General features: G+C 48.0%; 1 protein-coding gene across 1 annotated transcript in view; it reads right to left on the bottom strand.

The window, feature by feature from the left end:
- The window catches only part of SPNS2 (spinster homolog 2 (Drosophila)), a 173,311-nt gene that overhangs the window by 52,366 nt on the left and 99,223 nt on the right, over positions 1-21,722 (bottom strand). The window contains exon 4 of the mRNA XM_015427844.1: positions 4,179-4,330. Coding sequence (XP_015283330.1) covers positions 4,179-4,330 — 152 coding nt within the window. The remainder of the gene's footprint in view (positions 1-4,178; positions 4,331-21,722) is intronic.

Raw genomic sequence — 21,722 nt, 5'->3', positions numbered from 1 at the left:
CAGGGGAAAGCCCAGGGCTATTTTTGGGCAGGAACGCACAGGAACGGAGTTCTGGCTGGCTCCCAAGTTGGCCACACCCAACAGCAAGAACTCATTAGGATTGGCTTGGCTACATTAGGGGTGTGTGGCCTAACATGCAAAGGAGTTCCTGCTACAAAAAAGCCCTGGGTTTGGACAACAAACAAGGTAAACAGAATAAGAAGCAAAAGGTGGGTGTGGCTGGATGACCACACTTCTGGTAACATGGGAATGTGGCCTAATATGCTAATGAGTGGTGCAGTTGGGGGTGTGGCCTAATATGCTAATGTATTTCTGCTGCTGGGTGTGGCCTATTATGCTAATGAGTTCCTGCTGGACTTTTTCTACAAAAAAAGCCCTGTCACTATCTTATGACAAGAATGTTTGTAAATTGACACATGCCTACCAGTGTTCCCTCTAAGCTGAGTTAGTGTGAGCTGGCTCACAGTTTTTTAGCCTCCGGCTCACACATTTTTGTCTTAGCTCAGGAAGGAGGGGCTCCGGAGCCAACTAACTGATGCAGTAGCCAAATGGCTCGCTCACAACTTTAATGCCAGGAGCTCACGAAGTAGGATCTTTGCTCACAAGACATTCCACAGCTTAGAGGGAGCATCGATGCCTACATCACTCCTGCAATAATACTGGTATTGTGATAAACATAGAATTATAAAAACAGAGGGATCAAACGTCTATTGATTAAAGCTTATTTACGCTTAAGTCAAGTAATATTGTAATCCGGGGGGGAGAAAAAACATTTATCTCTTGGGCTTCTTCTTCACTTTTGAATTTTTGGGCGCTGCTGCTCCTTTCTCAGACTCTGACGTTGAACTGCTGGAAGACTGACTGGTGTTTTAAGGCAGCTTCAACTGCTCAGAAGGTTTACGGGGAAGGACTGTGGCTCAGCGATACAGCCCAGGCTTAGTGGGACGGGTGGAAATCCGTATGACTGAGGATTCAACCCCTGGCCCTTCCAGCTCAGGAAAGACCTCTGCCTAAGCCCCTGGAGAACCACTGCCAGCCAGCTGTGGTCCTGCGGTCAAGCACCAGCTTTGCATGCAGAAGGTCTCCCGTTCAGTCCCTGGCACCTTCCATGAGAGGTTCCCAACAGCTGAGAAAGACTTTGGAGAACTACTGGCACCCCCTCCTTCCAGTCACAGTAGATTCTACTGAGCTAGATGAACCAACGGCCTGGCTCAGTACAAGAATGTTTCCAACGTTCACACAAAGGCATTCAGAAGAGTGACCTGTGTGCTGACAGCTTCTGCTTTGCATGTAGAAGTCCTACGGTTAATTGTTCTTTACTTAAATTATCTGAGGCAACCAGTTCTAGGAATTACCCTTCTTTTCCTGAGACCCTGGAGGACTGCTGCCAGCCAGCACGGACAATACTGAGCTAAGTGGTCAGACTTGGTACAAGGTAGTTTAAATGCGCAGCTAATGATAACCATGGAGCTGCGGTGGCTCAAGGGGTTAAGACACTGAACTGCAGGCTGTGGAAGGTCGGTAGTTCAGCAGTTCGAGACCCGGGTGCCGCATGACGGAGTGAGCTCCCATCTCTGGCCCCAGCTCCTGCCAACCTAGCAGTTCGAAAGCAAGAAATTGCAAGTAGATAAATAGGTACCACTTCGGTGGGAAGGTAACAGCGTTCCGTGCACCTTGGTGTTTAGTCATGCCGGCCACATGGCCACGGAAACGTCTTCGGACAGCGCTGGCTCTTCGGCTTGGAAACGGAGATGAGCACCGCAACCCTAGAGTCGGATTCGACTGGCTTTCGAGCAAGGGCAACCTTGACCTTTACTTTAATGATAACCAATAATTATCATATAGCAATGTGTGTAGCATAGCCAGGAGATCCTACGATTGTCTGGCAGCCGGAAGGTCTACATTAGCTTTATGAACCACTCGGTGGTGAGCTAGATTTGTTTTTAGGCAAGAGATGATTCAGAGGGGGTCTGCCGCTGCTTGCCTCTGCGTCACGGCCCTGGAATTCCTGGGAGGTCGCCCTTCCAATCCCGAGCTATGGCCGACCCTACTTGGCTTCCAAGATCTGATGAGATGGGGCCAGCCTGGGCTATCCAGGTCCGGGTACAAATGACAAAGCACAGTCTCTCCAGTTCTTGTTGCCACTCTGCTGTCTGACCCACAGTTATCGAGATCACTACTACAGCTAGACTCGAGCCTGGTAGCACCTTGGAGACCAACAAGATTTTTGGGGTGAAAGCTTTCGAGAGTCAGAGCTCCCTTTGTCCCTCAGATGGTTGAAGGGAACTTTGACTCTGGAAAGCTTATAGGTAAAGGTAAAGGTTGCCCTTGCTTGAAAGCCAGTCGAATCCGACTCTAGGGGTGCGGTGCTCATCTCTGTTTCCAAGCCGAAGAGCCAGCGCTGTCCGAAGACGTTTCTGTGGTCATGTGGCCGGCATGACTAGACGCCAAGGCTCACTGAACGCTGTTACCTTCCCACCGAAGCGGTACCTATTTATCTACTTGCAATTTCTTGCTTTTGAACTGCTAGGTGTGCAGGAGCTGGGACCAGAGACGGGAGCTCACTCCATCATGCGGCACTCGGGTCTCGAACTGCTGAACTACTGGCCTTCCAGTCTGCAGTTCAGCATCTTAACCACTTGAGCCACCGCAGCTCTTTCCTTTCCTGGAAAGCTTATACTACCCCCCAAATCTTGGTTTCGAAGGTGCTACTGGACCCGAATCTAGCTGTTCTACTGCAGACCAAAATGGCTGCCCTCTGAAAGCAAGACCACTATGACATCACAGCAGTTAAGCCAATAGCTGCAAGAGGAACCAAACCCTACTCTGAATTATCACCCGCTACCTGCTGAATAAGACGCCCATCCTGGGTTCTGTAAACGTATTTTGAACATTTTACTGTGCCTCCCTAATTAAGAGTTTCCCTGGAGATTTAAACCAGCCTGAAACCAGTGCTGAAACTTTAACCATGTTGTACCCTATCATGAAAACAAAGTGGAGTGGACAGTTCAAGACAGCGGATTTAAGAAGAAGAAGAAGAAGAAGAAGAAGAAGAAGAAGAGGAGGAAGAGGAAGAGGAGGAAGAGGAAGAAGAGGAAGAAGAGGAAGAAGAGGAAGAAGAGGAGGAGGAGACTGGATTTATACCCCGCCCTTCTCTACCCAAAGCAGTCTCCCATTAAGTTTGGCAGAGTGGGACAGAGACATCTGACCTGCAGCTGGGATACAATCCAGTGGGAACTTTCTCCAGTGCACCATCCATTGTAGCAAACTTGTCAGGACATGATTCATGCCAATGGGGTTTGCACAGAAGAGCTTGTGCTCCACGTCAGCTGGTGGGAAGTGGAGGCATTCTTTGGTTTTTAACACCAAGTCTTGTGCCGTCGCTGATTCCACAGGAATACGCGTGTTGAAGGAGCAGCCAAGCACTCCATCCAGTACAATCCCCAAGAATGGGGGGGGGGGGGAGAGAATCATGAATGTATGGCTGTGAACAGGAATCAATAGTCCAGACCAGTGTTCCCTCTAAGCTGAGTTAGTGTGAGCTAGCTCACAGTTTTTTAGCCTCCAGCTCACACACTTTTGTCTTAACTCAGGAAGGATGGCTCCAGAGCGAACTAAGTTATGCAGTAGCCAAATTGCTTGCTCACAACTTTAATGCCAGTAGCTCACAAAGTAGAATTTTTGCTCACAAGACCCCACAGCTTAGAGGGAACATTGCAGGGGTCATTTCCTGCAGGAGCGCACAGGAGCGGAGCTCCGGCAGTAAGGGGCTCAGGGGGCGGGCACATGCAACAAGCCCCGCCCCCTGCTCCCAGCAGCCCTCAGTCGGGCCATGAGGAACAAGAAGCAGCCAGGTAAGTAGCAGAGCCCCCCCCGGCCCACCTTCAGGTATAAGCTCTCCCTCCTCTGTGAGGACAGATCTGCACGTCCTCCCCCCCACAATAGCTAGCAATCCAAAACAGTTCAGTGGAGCCTGAGCGGTGGGTGTTGCCTTCTGACACACTTCCGATGATGTCAGGGGGGTGGCATATGCAAATAAGTTATGCTAATAAGTTATGCTAATGAGCTCCTGCACCTCTTTTTCTACGAAATGACCCCTGGTCCAGACTATTTTGGCCACTCCACTGTAGTCAGTATCTTCCGGGCACAGGAGGAAAGAGACATAATGCAGAGCATACCTGCCCAGGGGGATGGCGAAATAGAAGACGGAGAGCATCAGCGTTCGGGTGTTTTTGGTGAAGAGATCTCCGATGATGGTGGGGGCGATGGTAGAGTAGCTGGCTTCGCCAATGCCAACCAAGCCTCGCGAGAGGACAAAGAGCCAGAAATACTAAGGGAAGACAGAGGAAAGAGAAACACCCAATATGGTAAATCGGCGTCGTTATCACCATCGGCAGTTGAAAGCATTTTTTAAATTTTATTCAGTTTTCCATTTACAATAACAAATATTACCAACATTATACAGGATAAGTGTTCGTCAATTTAACTGCTTAAAGAGAATATTGTATTCTTCATAAACGTAGTGTTAGAACATAAAAACATAAGAGAAGCCAATGTTGGATCAGGCCAATGGCCCATCCAGTCCAACACTCCGTCACACAGCGGCCAAATATATCAGGTGCCATCAGGAGGTCCAGCAGTGGGACCAGGACACTAGAAGCCCTCCCACTGTTGCCCCCCCCCAAGCACCAAGAAGACAGAGCATCACTTGCCCCAGCCTGATATTATCAACATTTACCACAGATGAAAAGCATCTATTACATCTGGTATTATCTTTTGAGAAACTAGGTAGGATAAAATAGGTAGCCAAATACTAGTAAATTCACCATACCCGCCATTAGCTTTTGTAGGTTTCATTATGTCTGATATTTTTTCTCATTACATATAAATTCCATAACTTCTTACACCAGAAGTTTAAGGTTGGTTTACTTTCTGATTTTCATTTTGATGCTACGGTTATTTTTGCTGCAAATAACAGTAAAGCAATTCTTTTTCTTTGCCTATTAGATAAATCCTTTTTTATTTCTAAGGTTTATGAGTATTGATTCTGGATTCTTATTTATGATGTGTCCGGTTATACATCTAATTTCTTCTAATATTTCATCCCAGAAAGATGGGACAACTGGACATTCCATCCAACAATGTATATTACCATTCTCTTTGCACTTCCTCCGACAGAGGGAGTCAGATTTGTGTGTGATATGAGACCATTGTAAAGGGGTCAAGTACCATTTTGTCATAATTTTAAAGTTTTGCCATTTTAGAGAAAGGATAGAGGAATTATTCTCCTAGACGTTCCAAATACGCAACCATCTATCTTCAGTGAGTTCTGTTGTGCATGTTTTTTGCCAATATTTTTGGTATGTTCATAATGTATTATACAGGCAGTTGAAAGCATTCTGACAGTTGATCTTGGTCACTTTCCCTTGGATCAGTCGATTAAGGTGGGGTCGTAATAGTTAGGAGACTGAAGTATGTTCATCAGGAAGTTCCAGCCTGAATCACACCTGTGCCAAAAACTCACTTAATGGCTTCGGATATAACACTCTCCACAGCTCCGCCTCAGTATCTGTAATATGAGGGTGATAACAACCCTCATCTACCTCGCGGGGCTGTTGTAAGGATTGCAGCGAGATAACTTACACAAAGCACAGTGAACAGTGAAAGTGGTATATTTTTTTCTCTACAGGGAGGTAGAGTCGGATTCGACTGGCTTTCGAGCAAGGGAACCTTTACCTTTACAGGGAGGTAAGAGGCAGATGCAGGGAAAGCTCAACTCTTATCAGCCACACATCCTTTTTGCTGTAAAAAAACAAACTAGTCCTACATCTCCCACTTCATATGTGGCCAGGGCAGACTCAGATCTGAACCACCACCACCACCACCATCACCATCACGTCTAGCCTGAACAAATTAATAGAAATAATAATGTATTGATACACACCGTTGGTATATGCAGGGCTTTAGAGAGTTACACAGGCAGACACAGACCGAAGAGGAACGCACCATCTAACACAATTTCAATTCAGGATTTGAGATTTCCAAATGGAGAGGGGAGCATGAGGAATTGCGGGGGGGGGGGATTATTGGAAGGCTTCCCCCCCCCCCGACCCAAATCTCTCCCTTCTGGGATACTGTGATTTCTTAGGGGCTTGAGCATACTGATGGCCACATCTCCCCTACGCTCCTTCCTCTTTGGGCCAAAGGACATGTTGCGGTTTTTTTAAGAGCTGAGGCCCGGGTTTCCCATTCCCAACTCGGATTACCTGCAGCCACACACAGCAACTGCGAGGAACACCTTCTAAAAAAACAAGCGAGCCCCACACAAGTTCGGAATGGCACCAGGACGGAAGGAAGGTCCCCTGCTTTCCCCTACCTGCCACCCCCACAGCAGTTTTCTTGTGCGGAAACCATGCTGGAGGGGGAGTTATTGCCCCAATTTTGCTGTTCCGCATGGAGCATCTGTACACGTAAAGCAGTAAAACGGGCAAAACAACACACACACCCGGTCATATTTACAGTCACATTTTTCTGCGCATGTATGGATATGCAGGAGCCCCAATCTTGCCTGTGGTTCTGTGAGAGTTTCACAGGCCTACAGATCATGAGAGACTGCTTTTCCCCATATGTTCCCCAGAGAGCACTGTGTTCAGGGGCCCCAAACCAGTTGGCCCTTCCAGGTCCCAAAGACGCCAGACTGGCGATAACCAGGGCCAGGGCCTTCTTGGTGGTGGCTCCATACCGGTGGAACGAGCTCCCGGAAGAGGATCAGGGCCCCACGAGACCTCTTACAGTTTTGCAGGGCCTGCAAAACGGAGCTCTTCCACCAGGGGTCATTTCCTGTAGGAGCGCACAGGAGCGGAGCTCCGGCAGTAAAGAGCCCAGGGGGCAAGCACATGCAACAAGCCCCACCCCCTGCACCCAGCAACCCTCAGTCAGAACAAGAAGCAGCCAGGTAAGTTGCAGAGCTCCCCCCAACCCCCTGGTCCAAAACAGTCCAGTGGCACCTTTAAGACCATGTTTTTATTCAGGTACAGGCTCGCCCTTCTCTGTGAGGACAGATCTGCACGCTTCTCCCCACCCCAACAGCTAGCAATCCAAAACAGTCCAGTGGAGCCTGAGTGGTGGGTGTTGCCTTCTGACACACTTCCAGTGACGTCAGGGGGTGTGGCACATGCAAACAAGTTATGCTAATGAGCTCCTGCACCTCTTTTACTACGAAATGCGTTCGACTAAGGAGCCACATCATACACTGAGGAGTGTCCCTGTGCCCTGGCCTTACCATCTTCAGCCCGCCCGTGCCGCATTTATATAAGTAGATCGACGGAGCTGGTGCAGGAATACGATCATCGTTGCCACCTATGGAGTACTGTCTAATCTTGAAATTCTCCGCTCTCGCACTTTATCTGAATATTGTTTCAGTACTTTAGGATAACTGACTTGTTTATGGTTTTTGGTTGTTTTTATGATGGATTTTAATTCTAATGATATATGCGTTTTATGTAAGCTGCCCTGCGCCTGCCTTGGTGGGGAGGGCAGGGTCTAAATCGAATAAATAAATAAATAAATAAATAAATAAATAAATAAAATGAGCGCTGCCATTATTTGGGCTTTATATTGACACCCAGCTCAGGCCTCTATACGCTTGCCGAAAGCTCTGGGTCCCCACCCAGCCCCCTTAAAAGCCAGCCTCCAACTCCCCATCTTGTAAAGTGTGCTCAGAGCAGACTGAACGTGCTACCCCAGCACCTCTACCAAACGCCAAGCGTCAAATCCACCATCACCTTTTCTCCCTTCCGTGCGAGAAACTCCACCTTGATTTCCACTTTGGGAACAGTAACAGTGCCCTATAATTACAGGTATAATTACGATCTTCCGCAGTCCCTGTCATATTGAAGACAGATGTGTGTGGGTCGAGCCCTAAAGGGCAAACTCATGACTCAAGGCCATTTAATTAGTGTCTGTTGCCCAATGCTCAACCACGCCGGGAATACTGCAGAGATCAGCTGATGCCCAGGAAAGCCGCATTTTAGAGGAGCGGTAATTTTCACAAAAGGGCACGCATGCTGAATGAATTAGCTGGGCAGAGAAGAAATTAGCCATGGGAATAAACGGGAGAGGCAGGTTTTTAATTTGCTACAACACAGCGATACACATGCACAAGGGAAGAAAGCATGAGTATACATATATATACATGAGTATACATGAGTATACATATATAACTCCTGGGGGAGGGAATCACACAATCTTGTGTCACATGGCAGCTCAGAGCTCGACTGGGCCCACCCTGTGGTGGCACCAGGCAATCTTGTCCCCTCCCTGTAGGGTTGCCAAATGGCACTTACCCTTGCGACGGGGGACTCCAGCCCGGCTCCCGGCGTGTGCACGCGCACCGCATGTGACGTCACTTCCCTGTGACGTGCACACGGGGGTGGGGTTTCCCCCGGGGCCCGATTCCGCCACGGCGGAAATCGGGCCTCCGCCGCCCCCTGGCCCGATTTGGCAGCCCTACCTCCCTGCCAGCTTCCAAGTTACAGCTGTAGAGGGTACTTCAACCCTTGAAGAGCCACGTGGTGGGGTGCAACAAGATTGCCTGGTGACACCACAGCACAGACCTGGTCAGGACTGACACACACACCCCTGCAGGAATTTTTTACAAGTTAAATTTTCCTCTAAAATGGCATTGGCAGCCATGGTCTGCATCCATAACATGTAGTTTGGCTCTAAGAGAATGAGCTGCGATCCAGGGGGTCGCCAGTCCACAACTCATCTCAGGCACAAGCTCAAGGAGCGGTCTTCGGGAAGTCACTCCTCGAGGCCCCAGGCCCTCATCTGCCAAATGGGGAGGAGCATATTGAGTTCCTATTGCAAGGATTGCCCTGGTCTTGGTGGCCCTGGCTGGCCCGATCTCATCAGATCTCGGAAGCTATTTGGATGGGGGAACTCCAAGGAATGCCAGGGTTGTTGTGACGTGGAGGCGGGCGATAGCAAATCACCTCTGAATGTCTCTTGCCTTGAAAACTGTACAGGGTCACCATAAATCAGTTGTGACCTGATAGCAATATATATTGCAAGGATTACAGTTTAATTTAGAAGATGTATATGCTCCTTCTCCAGAGACCTGTTTTGAGGCGGCTCACAAGTAAAACGGTACAATAAAAGAATAAACAATAGCACTAAAAACGAGCCATAAACGCATACGAAGTACTCTGAACACAGTGCTATATGAATCTTTACTAGCAGTATCAAAAGAAACCGCATGTACTTAAGTGAAGAGTTTTGGATTCCTAGCTCAATGGTGGAGCATACACTTTCAGTGCAGAAGGTCCCAGTTAAACAGAACAGAAACCTTTATTGGCATAACATAAGTAAACCAGGCAAGGAAAAGTTTAAGGAGTAGTACAAGAACAACATCAACCAATATTCCCGATATTCCAAAATACAAGACAATCCTAACATGATTTACAAGAATTACAGAGTATTACTCTTGACTTCTATACTTAGGTCAAAAATTCAGCGACAGATAGTGTTATTGCTGGGCTCTTGTCTGCTAAAAAAAAAAAATTAAATCCCTGTCCAGAAAATCTCTCTACGAAGGGAGAAAAGGGCGAATCAAGATATTGCGCATAGCAGAGTATTTGGGACAGCGGAGAAGGATATGGGTAATAGAGTCAGGTTCCCCAAGATTACAGTTACAAAGTCTATCCCTGTACGGAACACCCCTGTATCTACCTGAGACCACTACTGAAGGGAAAAGGTTGAACCTTGCAAGCATAAAAACCCTCCTAAAAACTGGGGTTATCAGATTAGCGATATATGGTAGCATGGAGGTATGCAAGGGAAGGAGGTGTAATGAATAGGGAGAAAAATTCCAAGACTACCGGCATTAATGGTCTGCGCCTCTATATCCCAAATTCTCCTCCTAACCACCTGTAAGATTGCTGCCTCACCACAGTTATAGAGGGGTTCCAGGTCGATACCTAGTGTACCCACCTTTTTCACTACGGCCTGTGACCACTCTGAAGGTCCCAGTTAAGGATCTAGGAACTGGAATGACCTCCTGCCTAAAACCTTGGAAGGCCAGTGCCGACTATATGGGGAAAGAAGGACAAGTGGTTTACCTCCACACAGGTACCCTCATGCAGCCATATCGTGTTTTCACTGACAAACAGTTTGTCTTTCTCTTATAACAATCCTGAGGGTAATATGAGAAGAAGCGACTTAACTGAATACTCTTCTGCTGCCCCGTAAGCAGCTGTTGACATCTGGGAAGTTCTGGAGGAGGGGGTGTCTAATTTTGGAGCGATTCCAGTTGAATGGCAGAAAGAATGGCTACGGCGATCACCTACTGGCCAGTACCCGTGTCATCACTGGCACATCCCCTTCACCCCAGAACAGATTGTTTTACAACTTAAAAAAAATGTTTGTGATAGTTTTTGTTAAGATCAATGTATCTATGAATGAAGTATATGAGTTGCATTAAACAGAGGGCAGCTTCGCTGGTACATCAAGGGAGCCAAGTTTAATGTGGCGTCTTACTTGATGCCATGGATATCTGTACCCAAACCCGGATGGCCCAGGCTAGCCCGATCTCAACAGATCTCGGAAGCTAAGCAGGGTCGGCCCTGGTTAGTATTTGGATGGGAGACCACCAAGGAAGCCCAGGGTTGTGATGCAGAGGCAGGCAATGGCAAACCACCTCTGAACGTCTCTTGCCTTGAAAACCCCATGGCTGCGACTTGACAGCACTTCCCACCGCCATGGATGTCTGCAATGCAAAGCCCCTGTCACATCACGAGTCAAAAACCTGCTGCATCTTCTTCAGCTGAAAAGCCTGTCTTCAGCTGAAAAGGAAAAAGCTTAGCTGGTTGGTGTGTGTCTAGGGAAAAAGAAATATTTGAAGCGTGACTAGGGCAGAAATGCCGGCTCCTTCCCCTCAAGCACTGCATTTCCCAAGTTTATTTTTACATGAAAATAAGACCTGTCAACATGCTGAAAGGCGGGCTGGGTTTTTGTAGTCCCTTGGCAGAGTGACACATTTTGTACGGAAAAGGTACAGCTTACAGGAACACTCCAAGGTAATGCTTATGAGAAGGAGCTTCCTAATGCTTAGAAATCCTGCTCAGGGGGATAATTCAGCTGACATCTCTCCCCCCTTTCTAACCCTTTAGGACGGAAATTCATAGGAGGAGCTGGTGGTGTACGGGCTAGAGGCCTGGACTTGGAACAAAGGGTTCAAATCCAGAAAGCTCACCCATGAGGGGTTTTGAGTACGCATTTACACCCAGATTTATAGTTAAGCAAGTACTAACTACTGTGGTTCTCGGTTTCCCTCCATCAGTCAAGAGAGAGATTGGGATTCCTTATATCTCAACATGTTCACAAAATATGGAAGAAGAAGAAGAGGAGGAGGAGGAGGAGGAGGAGGAGACTGGATTTATACCCCACCCTTCACTACCCAAAGGAGTCTCAGAGTGGCTTACAAACTCCTTTCCCTTCCCCTCCCAACAACAGACACCCTGTGAGGTAGGTGGGGCTGAGAGAGCTCTGATAGAAACTGTCCTTTCAAGGACAGCTCTTGTCAGAACTATGGCTTGCCCAAGATCATCCAGCAGCTGCAAGTGGAGCAGTGGGGAATCAAACCCGGTTCTCCCAGATTAGACTCCGGGCACTTAACCACTACACTAAGACTCTACACTACACTACACTAAGAGCGCTCTCTCTCTCTCTCTCTGTGTCTCTCTCTCTGTGCATGGGTACTTTCAGAAAGAGGGACTTTATATAGAGACATTCGGCCAAGGGACATCGGGCTGGCTTCCCTCCTTCCAGCTGGTGATGAAACCATACATGCTTAAAAGGCTCTTGGAGTCTGAACTGAGGACTGCATCTTAGCATCTAGAGACTGACTATTATTGTATTTGACCGATGGCTGATTTTTAAGCCAGTGACTCTGAAGTTCTAGCTTTGTGGGTCTCGACATTTTTGGAGTCAGCACTGCAAGCGTCGGATTAGGACCTGGGACCCAGTCCTCACTGAGGTTCCCTGGGGAATTGTGGGCCACTTTCCCGTCTCTCTCACACCCTACCTCGCCAGGTTGTTGCAAAGATAAAAGAGCAGGAGAAATCCATCTGTGCTCTCCTTGGAGGAAAAAGGTAACTGATCTTCCTATAATTTTGGCAACGAGGCGCCCTGGGAATACTGTATGGGATGGAGCAGGGGCATAGGAACATTATAATTACCCGGGCCACAGCCAAAAGTGTCGGAGTGATGGGGCCAGAGGGGAAAGGTATCAATCCACAACAGGCAGAGCTTGACTGCCATGTCGACGACAGTCGCTATTAGAAGTTTGGTACTCATAGACCGATTTCCCACAAGCCACTGTTCCGCTTTCCCTCTTCCTCCCCCCCCTCCGATTGTATGTGTCAATCTCCCACTACTTGCTGTGTGGCTGCATTTTGACCCGCAGCTTTGCCCGATTCCCCCTGCGTCTTCTCGATCCTGTTTTTTGAGGGAAATTGACACATACAATTGGGAGGAAAGGAAGAGTGAGGGCGGAGCAGTGGCTTGTGGGAAATCAGTCATTGTGTATTCCTTTTTGAGAGGTAACAAGGTGTACATCTAAAAGATCGGCTTTTTAAAACAATTGTCCAATAACCTTGGCACGTTTACTTTGCCCCACAACCATCATGCAGCTATATTACATGAAACACAAAATATATATATTTAAAAAACAACAACAAAGGTTTGAGAAGGGCATCCAGCCCCTCGGCGGCCCCCTTTCCCATTCATTCTCCAACTTGTAGGCAACCAGGCAAGTAATCCACCCCGTAATAGGCCTTAAGCACGTTCTTGCGCCCTCCTTCTAAATTACTTCACAAAAAGAGAATTACGCTACTGTTCCTTCACGGCCACTGATAAAACTAATCTGTTCAAGAATGTCTAAAGCCCACGGGCAGCGGCCTTCCCATCTCAGAAGGCACATGATCCTTAAATCCCAGGTCACGAAGCATTCGAAAGTGCATGTGACACGACAGAGACTGCAAAGTGCTTTGGAAACCCTAGGCAAGGGTTTTTTTACACTTCCAGATCCCAAAATTGTTCACTTGGAAAGGTGCCGCTGGCTTTCTTGGATCATTTTTGCCAAACCTGACATCATGGAGCATTTCTGGGGTTCATCGGTCAGTGTCCTCCTGCACAAGCACTGCTGAAATGAAGACGAGCTGCTTGGCAACACTCAAAACTGCCTGAACTCAGGGTGACAGACTCCCACCGACACCACTCACCCGATGCCTTGGAAGGCGTCCTCATGGCTCCCCCCCCCAACTCCACCTCCAGAAGCAATGCTCCCTCTAAGCTATGGAGTCCTGTGAGCAAAAATTCTACTTTGTGAGCTCCTGGCATCAAAGTTGTGAGCAGGTGATTTGGCTACTCCATAAATGAGTTTGCTCTGGAGCCATCTTTCCTGAGTTAAGAAAAAAATGTGTGAGCCGAAGGCTAAAACCCCGTGAGCTAGCTCACGCTAACTCGGCTTAGAGGGAACACTGTCCAGAAGTTGAATGGGTGGTGACCAGTGTTCCTTCTAAGCTGAATTAGTGTGAGCTAGCTCACAGTTTTTTAGTCTCCAGCTCACAGATTTTTGTCTTAGCTCGGGAAGGAGGGCTCCAGAGCAATCTAATTTATGCACTAGCCAAATCACTCGCTCACAACTTTAATGCCAGCAGCTCACAAAGTAGAATTTTTGCTCAAAGGACTCCACAGCTTAGAGGGGGCATTGGTGGTGCCCACACAAACCTTCTCAGTCCAGGGCTCTTTTTGTAGAAAAAGCCCAGCAGGAACTCATTAGCATAATAGGCCACACCCAACACCAGAAACTCATTAGCATATTGGGCCACACCCCTGACAGCACAGCTCATTACCACATTAGGCCGCACCCCCACGTTACCAGAAGTGTGGTCATCCAGCCACACCCACCTTTTGCTTCTTATTCTGTTTACCTTGTTTGTTGTCAAAATCCAGGGCTTTTTTGTAGCAGGAACTCCTTTGCATGTTAGACCACACACCCGTAATGTAACCAACCCTAATGAGTTTCTGCTGTTGGGTGTGGCCTATTATGCTAATGAGTTCCTGCTGGGTGTGGCCAACTTGGGAGCCAGCCGGAACTCCGTTCATGTGTGTTCCTGCCCAAAAATAGCCCTGCTTCTCACTCATTGTGGTGTCGCCCAGAGGTCATTTCAGGGGGATCGCGGGGGCCAGGGAGGGGGCCAGGGAGGGCCTTCGCGGGGCTTCCTTGCACTGGGGGTGTGGCCTTATGACACACTTCCGGTGATGTCAGGGGGTGTGGCATATGCTAATAAGTTATGCTAATGAGTTCCCCTAGCTCTTTTTCTACGAAACGACCCCTGGTGTCGCCTATTTGAAAGTCCTCCCGGCATTTAACTGCTAGGCAAAGATCTTTCCTGTTTCCCGGTGCCTTCAGATGGTTTCTGCACTACCTAATGGTTTTCCTGTGGCCCTGCCTTCCAGCAGTCATTTAAACAATCAGTTTCCATGTCCTGGTGTTGTCTGATATTGTGCGATTTGAACTGGGATTGAGAGGTGTATCAGTGGCTACTAGCCATGGTGACTAAAGGGAACCTCCACATTCAAAGGCAGCAAATTTCTAAATCCCAGCAACAGGAGGCAACATCAGGGGAAGGCCTCGGCCTCTATGCCCTTCTTCGTTGGCCCTCCAGAGTAACTGGTTGGTCACTGTGTGAGATGGGATGTTGGACTAGACGGACCACAGGTAATAATGATAATGAATAATAATCGTATGGCATTGTGTATAGAATTGCTAGGAGATATTAAGATTGCCTGGCAGCCAAAAGTTCTAGCTCTTTTTTAGCATTATGTACCACTAGGTGGTGAGCTAGACTTGTTTTTAAGGCAAGAGACGCTTCAGAGATGGTTTGCTGTTGCCTGCCTCCGCTTCGCAGCCCTGGTATTCCTTGGAGGTCACCCTTCCATATACTAGCCAAGGGTGACCCTGCTTAGCTTCCAAGACCTGACGGGATCAGGCCAGCCTGGGCTATCCAGGTCAGGGCCGACCAGAGGTTTGATTCAGCACGGCTCTTCTCACGTTCTCCTCTTTGGAGCAATTAGTTTTGAACTTCATATTATTAATTACAAAGTAGACAAAGAATGAAATAAGTTGACCAGCATGACATCCGTTACAGCAGAGGAGAAAGCAAGGAACGCCCTGCTAGGTAGCTAATAGGCGAGAGTCAGCATGGTGTCGTGGCATAAGAGCGTTTGACTAAGATGTGGGAGACTCAGCCTTGACTCCGCACTCTGCCACGGAAACTTGCTGGGTGACCTTGGGCCAGTCACACGCCCTCAGCCGAACCTACCTAACAGGATTGTTGTGAGGATAAAATGGAGGAGAGGAGAACGATGTAAGCCGCTTTGGGTCCCCACTGGGGAGAACAGCGGGGTATAAATGACATAGAAAATAACAACTGCATAAGATCTGCTGAGTCCATCAGTGGCTATTAGCCACAAGGTATAGATAGGAACTCTCAGGCTGGGGCAAGGGATGCTCTGTATTCTTTTCTTTTTTTTAACAATTTTATTAGGATATATTAATAGGTCAAACATACATCACATTTCTAAGTATCATATATCCTTTTCTCCTATTTCCCCTCCCCTTCTGACTTCCCACAGTGCTCCAACCTCCAGCCCATATCTTATATTCCCCTCTTCTCTCCTTTACTCGTTAATCAAATTCTATAGGTAACATATCCTTTAACTAATATTCCTATACATTTACACTTCTTCTAAAGTCAATCTGTTTTCAATAATTTTCAAAGCAAAGTAAATTGTTCTTTACATCCCAATATTTCTCTAAATATCCTTTAAAGTCTTTCCAGTCTGCAAAAAATTATTCTGCTTCCAGATTTTTAAGCTTTCTTGTCCTTTTGTCCATTTCAGCCATAAAAAGTAATTTTTTAATCCACTCCCCGATTCCGGGAGTTCTTTCCTGTTTCCAGCATTGAGCATATGTCATTCTAGCAGTTGTAATCATATGCCACATCAAAGTCCGTTTCGCAATGTTAACTTCTTCCATTTTAAGTCCCAAAAGTAATATTTCAGGTTCTTTCTTAAATTTACATTTCACAATTTTCTCCATCTCCGTATGGACCTCAGTCCAAAAGTTTTTTGCTTTATCACAAGTCCACCAAATATGGTAGAAAGAGCCCTCTATTTTTTTGCACTTCCAACATTTGTTTGACATATTACTGTTCATATAGGGATGCTCTGTATTCTTGATGCTTGGGGGGGAGGACAACAGTGGGAGGGGCTTCTAGCGTCCTGGCCCCACTGGTGGACCTCCTGATGTCACCTGGTATTTCTGGCCACTGTGTGCCACAGAGAGTTGGACTAGATGGGCCTTTGGCCTCATCCAACATTGGCTTCTCTTACGTTCTTATAAGTTTGTTAACCTCTGCACACAGTATCCTATGTATCTACTGAGGATATTTCTATGCCACCTCTTCAGAGTCTTGCTCTAGGTGGCTTACAATTAAAATCACCACAATATTAAAAACAAGCCAAGACTTGGCTTAAGACCTGGGCAGGCCCAGAACTGCAAGCACAAGAGCAAAGGTCAAAGGGTTCTTGTCCTTTGACTCTTAGGCTGAGACCTGGGCGACAGATCACCATAAACGCAGAGAAGGAAGACCTGCTTTCGACAGAGAAGCTTTAGAAACCTGCTCATTTCAGAGGCTGTGTGGGACTAGGTGAATACCTCCCCCCAGTACTAGTTAAAATATTGGAGGTAAGGCTCAGTTTGGAGAATGGAGTGTACGGCAGGGCAATGCACTGGGTGCTGTATTCCCATTGTTGCACCGAGAAGGAAGAATTAAATTTTGGGAGGAGGCTTTTTTCCCCCTTGTTAACCTTCCGAAAGTCAAACAGAGCCCAGTTTTTTGGCAAGCGTGGTGGAGCTGGCACAGGCCAATTATGGACTTCCTCTCTGGGCCGCCAATGGTCCTGCTGTATAATTAGCTTCATTTTTAATTGCTGTTTTTGTACAATAGATAGTCCCTTTCATCACTCATTCCACCCTGGCCGTACTTAATAGATTTGCAAGTTGCCTTGAAAACAGGAGAGGTCGGCTAAGAATAGCAAATAAATAAAAATCAAACCTGATGCAAGGGGATGAGTTGGGGACTAGGTACTTTGACCGGGATTAGATGTGGCATACATCCTAGTTCTAAAGGATTGTCTGTTTTCATTTGGCACACTTTAGATTAACGTAAAAAACACACGCACAAGTCTACTTCGGCTGGAGTAACCTCTCACAGGTAGGGTTCCTACCACCAGCTTGGGATATTCTTGGAGATTTAGAGAAGGGCAGGGCTTGGGGAGGGAAGAGACCACAACGGGGTATAATACCATACAGTCCACCCTCCAAAGCCGCCATTTTCTCCAGGAAGATAGATCAAGATGGGTAGCCCTGTTACTCTGTCTGTAGCAGTAGAAAAGAGTAAGAGTCCAGTAGCACCTTAAAGACTAACAAAATTTGTGGCAAGGTATGAGCTGAAGAAGGGGCTGCAGTGGCTCAGTGGTTAAGACGCTGAACTGCAGATTGGAAGGTCGGTAGTTCAGCAGTTCGAGACCCGAGTGTGCCGCATGACGGAGTGAGCTCCCGTCTCTAGTTCCAGCTCCTGCCAACCTAGCAGTTCGAAAGCAAGAAATTGCAAGTAGATAAATAGGTACCACTTTGGTGGGAAGGTAACAGCGTTACATGTTCCTCGGCATCTAGTCATGCCGGCCACATGACCACAGAGACATCTTTGGACAGCGCTGGCTCTTCAGCTTGGAAACGGAGATGAACACTGCCCCCTAGAGTCGGATTCGACTGGCTTTCGAGCAAGGGAAACCTTTACGTTTACCTATGAGCTGAAGAAGGGAGCAGTGACTCATGAAGCTCATCCCCTGCCACATATTTTGCTAGTCTTTAAGGTGCTACTGGACTCTTACTATTTTCTTCGGGGGGGGGGCTGATCTCTGTCATCTGGAGTTCAGCTGTAATTTCCAGGCGATATCCAGGCCCCACCTGGAGGCTGGCAGCCCAACTCATTGGGAACACTCTCTTTGAAAGACCCATCAGACTAATTAACTATCCTGGGGTTTTGGTTGCTCCCGCACCATACTCTACTGGTTCATGCGGATGTAGGGAATCAGTGTGCATAACCACATTCTCCCTCTGAGCACCTGCTCTTTTACTGGGCCACCTTCCATGTTCCCGTTGTGCACACTCAGATGTGCTTTCCAACTCCTACTTGAATCCTGAGAAATTCTAAATGCTTCCTTGTGTCTGGAATTTAGTGACTTGGGGAGGGAAGTTCGGGGGGGGGGGGACCAGCCCTCCCAAGACTATGTCCTCAACATTAATAAATCTGAAACTGGGGGTGGGGGTGGGGGGTTATCAGAAGTCAGCATAGTGTGGGGGCACTTGTCGAGGGTCAACCTCAAACTGGAGCTATTGGGTTGCTCTTCCAGTTCCCAGCAGGAGAAAGTTCCTGGCAGCAGTGGTGGTGGAGGAGGAGGAGGTGGAAGAAGAAGAGGAGGAGGAGGAAGAAGAGGAAGAAAAGGAGTTGGGTTTATACCCCACCCCTCACTAGCCAAAGGAGTTTTGGAACGGCTTACAATTGCCTTCCCCTTTCTCTCCCCACAACAGACGCCCTATGAGGTAGGTGGGGCTGAGAGAGCTCTGAGCGCTGTGACTGACCCACGGTCACCCAGCTGGCTTCATGTGGAGGACCGGGAAATCAAACCCGATTCTCCAGATTAGAGTTCACCGCTCTTAACCACTACACCAAGCTGGGTCTCAGAAAGCAGAGCCTGGAGGAATCGCACTTTGTGATCTGCTTCCGGGCAACACTGCAAGGGCTTTGGGGGAGCAGTCTCCCTCTAACGCCCCTTCCATCAGAAAACGGGAGCGGAGAACTGAATTTTGCGCTTTTCTTAGATGACCTCCAAGGTTTTCATTAAACTACTGAAGCAGTTCCGACTCCCAGCTTCACCCTGAAATATGCATACTGGAAGCTGATGGAAATCTATTTTTACACCATCACAATTGAATGTACGAGGATAAAGATACGGAGCTATTTTGGGGGTCCCTGAGCACGCCATCGGTTCGCACACCGTTCTGCATCTCCAGAATACGGGAAAACCTTTACTAGCTGCTAAAAATATCCACAGTCAAGGATGCCAGAAAGGAGAAAAAGGAACAAAAGTTATAATTTAACGTGCCAACATGGGAGCGTGATGAAGCACACCGACTCCGCTAGATTTCCTGTTAATTGCCTGCATGTGGAGTCCTCCTGGGAAGACGCGTCAGCCGGGTTGGCAGGAGAGAAGGGGCAGAGAAGTGCTAAATAACAAATTAACATTAAAGAAAAATCCGGTCACATTAGATAAAACGTGCCGGGCTATTCAGGGGGCAGGGAGATGGGAGGTTTGTTGGGAACGATGGACGAATTTGAAGGAGCAGCTAATTTTAGGAACGTGCTACTATTTGTACAGCATGTTGGAAAGGAAAACTGCCCCCTTTGGGATGCACGGTCTCCAGGAACTGAAGGTGATGGGTTTGTATTGTCTGTTCGGACTGGCAGTGACTCCCCGGGGTCTTTCCCGACACCTGCTAACTTAAGGCCAAATGAGACCTGACAGGTGGGACACCCTGCCACTTTACAGTCATTTAAAAACCCCACACAGCATGGCGCTCTCCTTTCCCCTCTGGCCGCAGCTTTTCAAGGCCCGAAAGAGCCGCACCCCCTCTCCCCACAGCTGTTTCAGCACTTGAAAATGTACGAAGGAGGGATTTAGTTTATTTAACATGTCTTTTGGCCCTGAGATCCCATGAAAATGTACGGAGGGGGGATTTAGTTTATTTAACATGTCTTTTGGCCCTGAGATCCCATGAAAATGTACGGAGGGGGGATTTAGTTTATTTAACATGTCTTTTGGCCCCAAGATCCCGTAGCTGAAGGTGCTGGAGACTGGAATGGGAACCTTTCGCCTGCAAAGCTGCTGATCTGCCAATGAGCCTCTGACTATATGTAATTGGGCGCTACTTTTAAATTTGCTCAAAAATATGGATGCGGAAGGAGTCCGGCCCAAAGGAGGCACTCTCCTGGTTTAAACTTCCACTCTAAGCCAACGCTGGATGAAGTGAGCCTGCTCTCAGTATGCAAGAAAATGAGGTGGTCCATGCACATCACATTTCTAATGCCCATGCATTATAGGCTCCCTAGGTAAAGGTTTCCCTTGCTCGAAAGCAAGTCAGATCCGACTCTAGGGATGCGGTGCTCATCTCTGTTTCCAAGCCGAAGAGCCAGCACTGTCCAAAGATGTTTCGGCGGTCATGTGGCCGGCATGACTAGATGCCGAGGTGCACGGAACGTTGTTACTTTCCCACCAAAGCGGTACCTATTTATCTACTTGCAATTTCTTGCTTTCGAACTGCTAGGTTGGCAGGAGCTGGGGCCAGAGACGGGAGCTCACTCCGTCATGCAGCACTCAGGTCTCGAACTGCTGAACTACCGACCTCCCAGTCTGCAGTTCAGCCTCTTAACCATTTGAGCCACCACAGCCCTCTATAGGCTCCCTGCAAACAATCAATTAGCACTTCAGGGAGAAACGTTCTGGCCCAGTTCTCTGCTAGTTTTCCTCTTGCAAGGAATTGTTAATGCAGGGGGATTTTGAACCATGAGATTCCTGTAGTCTCACGTGGTACAGCCCAGTCTACCACTTCAGTCCCCCACCACCTCATTCGGTTTCATGAGGAGACCGGAGCTCAGTGTCCTCATTTACCTTTTGCATGACTCATAAGTAGAGTAGTTTTAAACGTCTTATAATTATCTATATATCTAACTAGAAATAATGCCCGTTGCAGAAATAAATACAACGGGATCTAGAAAGAGGCTCTGGGAGAGTGCTCTGGCTTTGGGGCAAACAGTGTCAGTTTCCTGTGGTGACCTCAGCAGGGTTTAATGACAGAGTCCACTGTTTTCTCCAGAGGGACTGATCTCTGCTACCTGAAGAGCATTTGTATGTTTGAGTTATCTGTAGCCCTCACCTGGAGAGTGGTAACCATTGTTACCCATTCTCCTCTCCCCTATGAGGTATGTTATGCAACTGAAAATCCCAACTGCCTTGCAGGGGGGGGGGGTTGAGGTGTGGAATGGACTGAAGTCCAATCAGCTTCCATATGCAAAAGACCAGGTTGTCGCAGCAGTTGTGGTGTGGGCGGGACCCGGGCTTGCCTTCTGATTGGTGGCGATATATGCTGAGGAGCAGTGCCATCAGCCATACACTAAGGGAGTGCATTTTAGAATTAGAACTTTGGCACCCACTATTCAATTATATATAAGGAGAGATTCCCAACTTGCCCCCGGAGTGCGGATCGCTAAATTAGCGCTCCGGGGGCAGCTGGGGGGGCGGGGGAGGTTTGTGCACACGTGGGCCAGTCCCCACATGTGCACAAAAATAAAAAAAGTTGAAAAAAATTTCGGGGGGATGTTTAAATCCCCGCCAAAGTGCAAGAGCGTCTCCTGCACATGCGCAGGAGACGCTCTGCGACCTACCGGGCTTCCGTGCGGGGGAAGGGAGACAGGCAGGCAGGGCAGGCAGGCAGGGAGGCAGGGCAGGCAGGCAGGGAGGGCGGGGAAGGA

This window comes from Gekko japonicus, unplaced genomic scaffold (assembly GCF_001447785.1).
Source record: "Gekko japonicus isolate JY-2015 unplaced genomic scaffold, Gekko_japonicus_V1.1 scaffold677, whole genome shotgun sequence".
In the NCBI taxonomy this organism is placed as follows: Eukaryota; Metazoa; Chordata; class Lepidosauria; order Squamata; family Gekkonidae; genus Gekko; species Gekko japonicus.
This window is presented reverse-complemented; position numbering and strand designations above follow the sequence as displayed.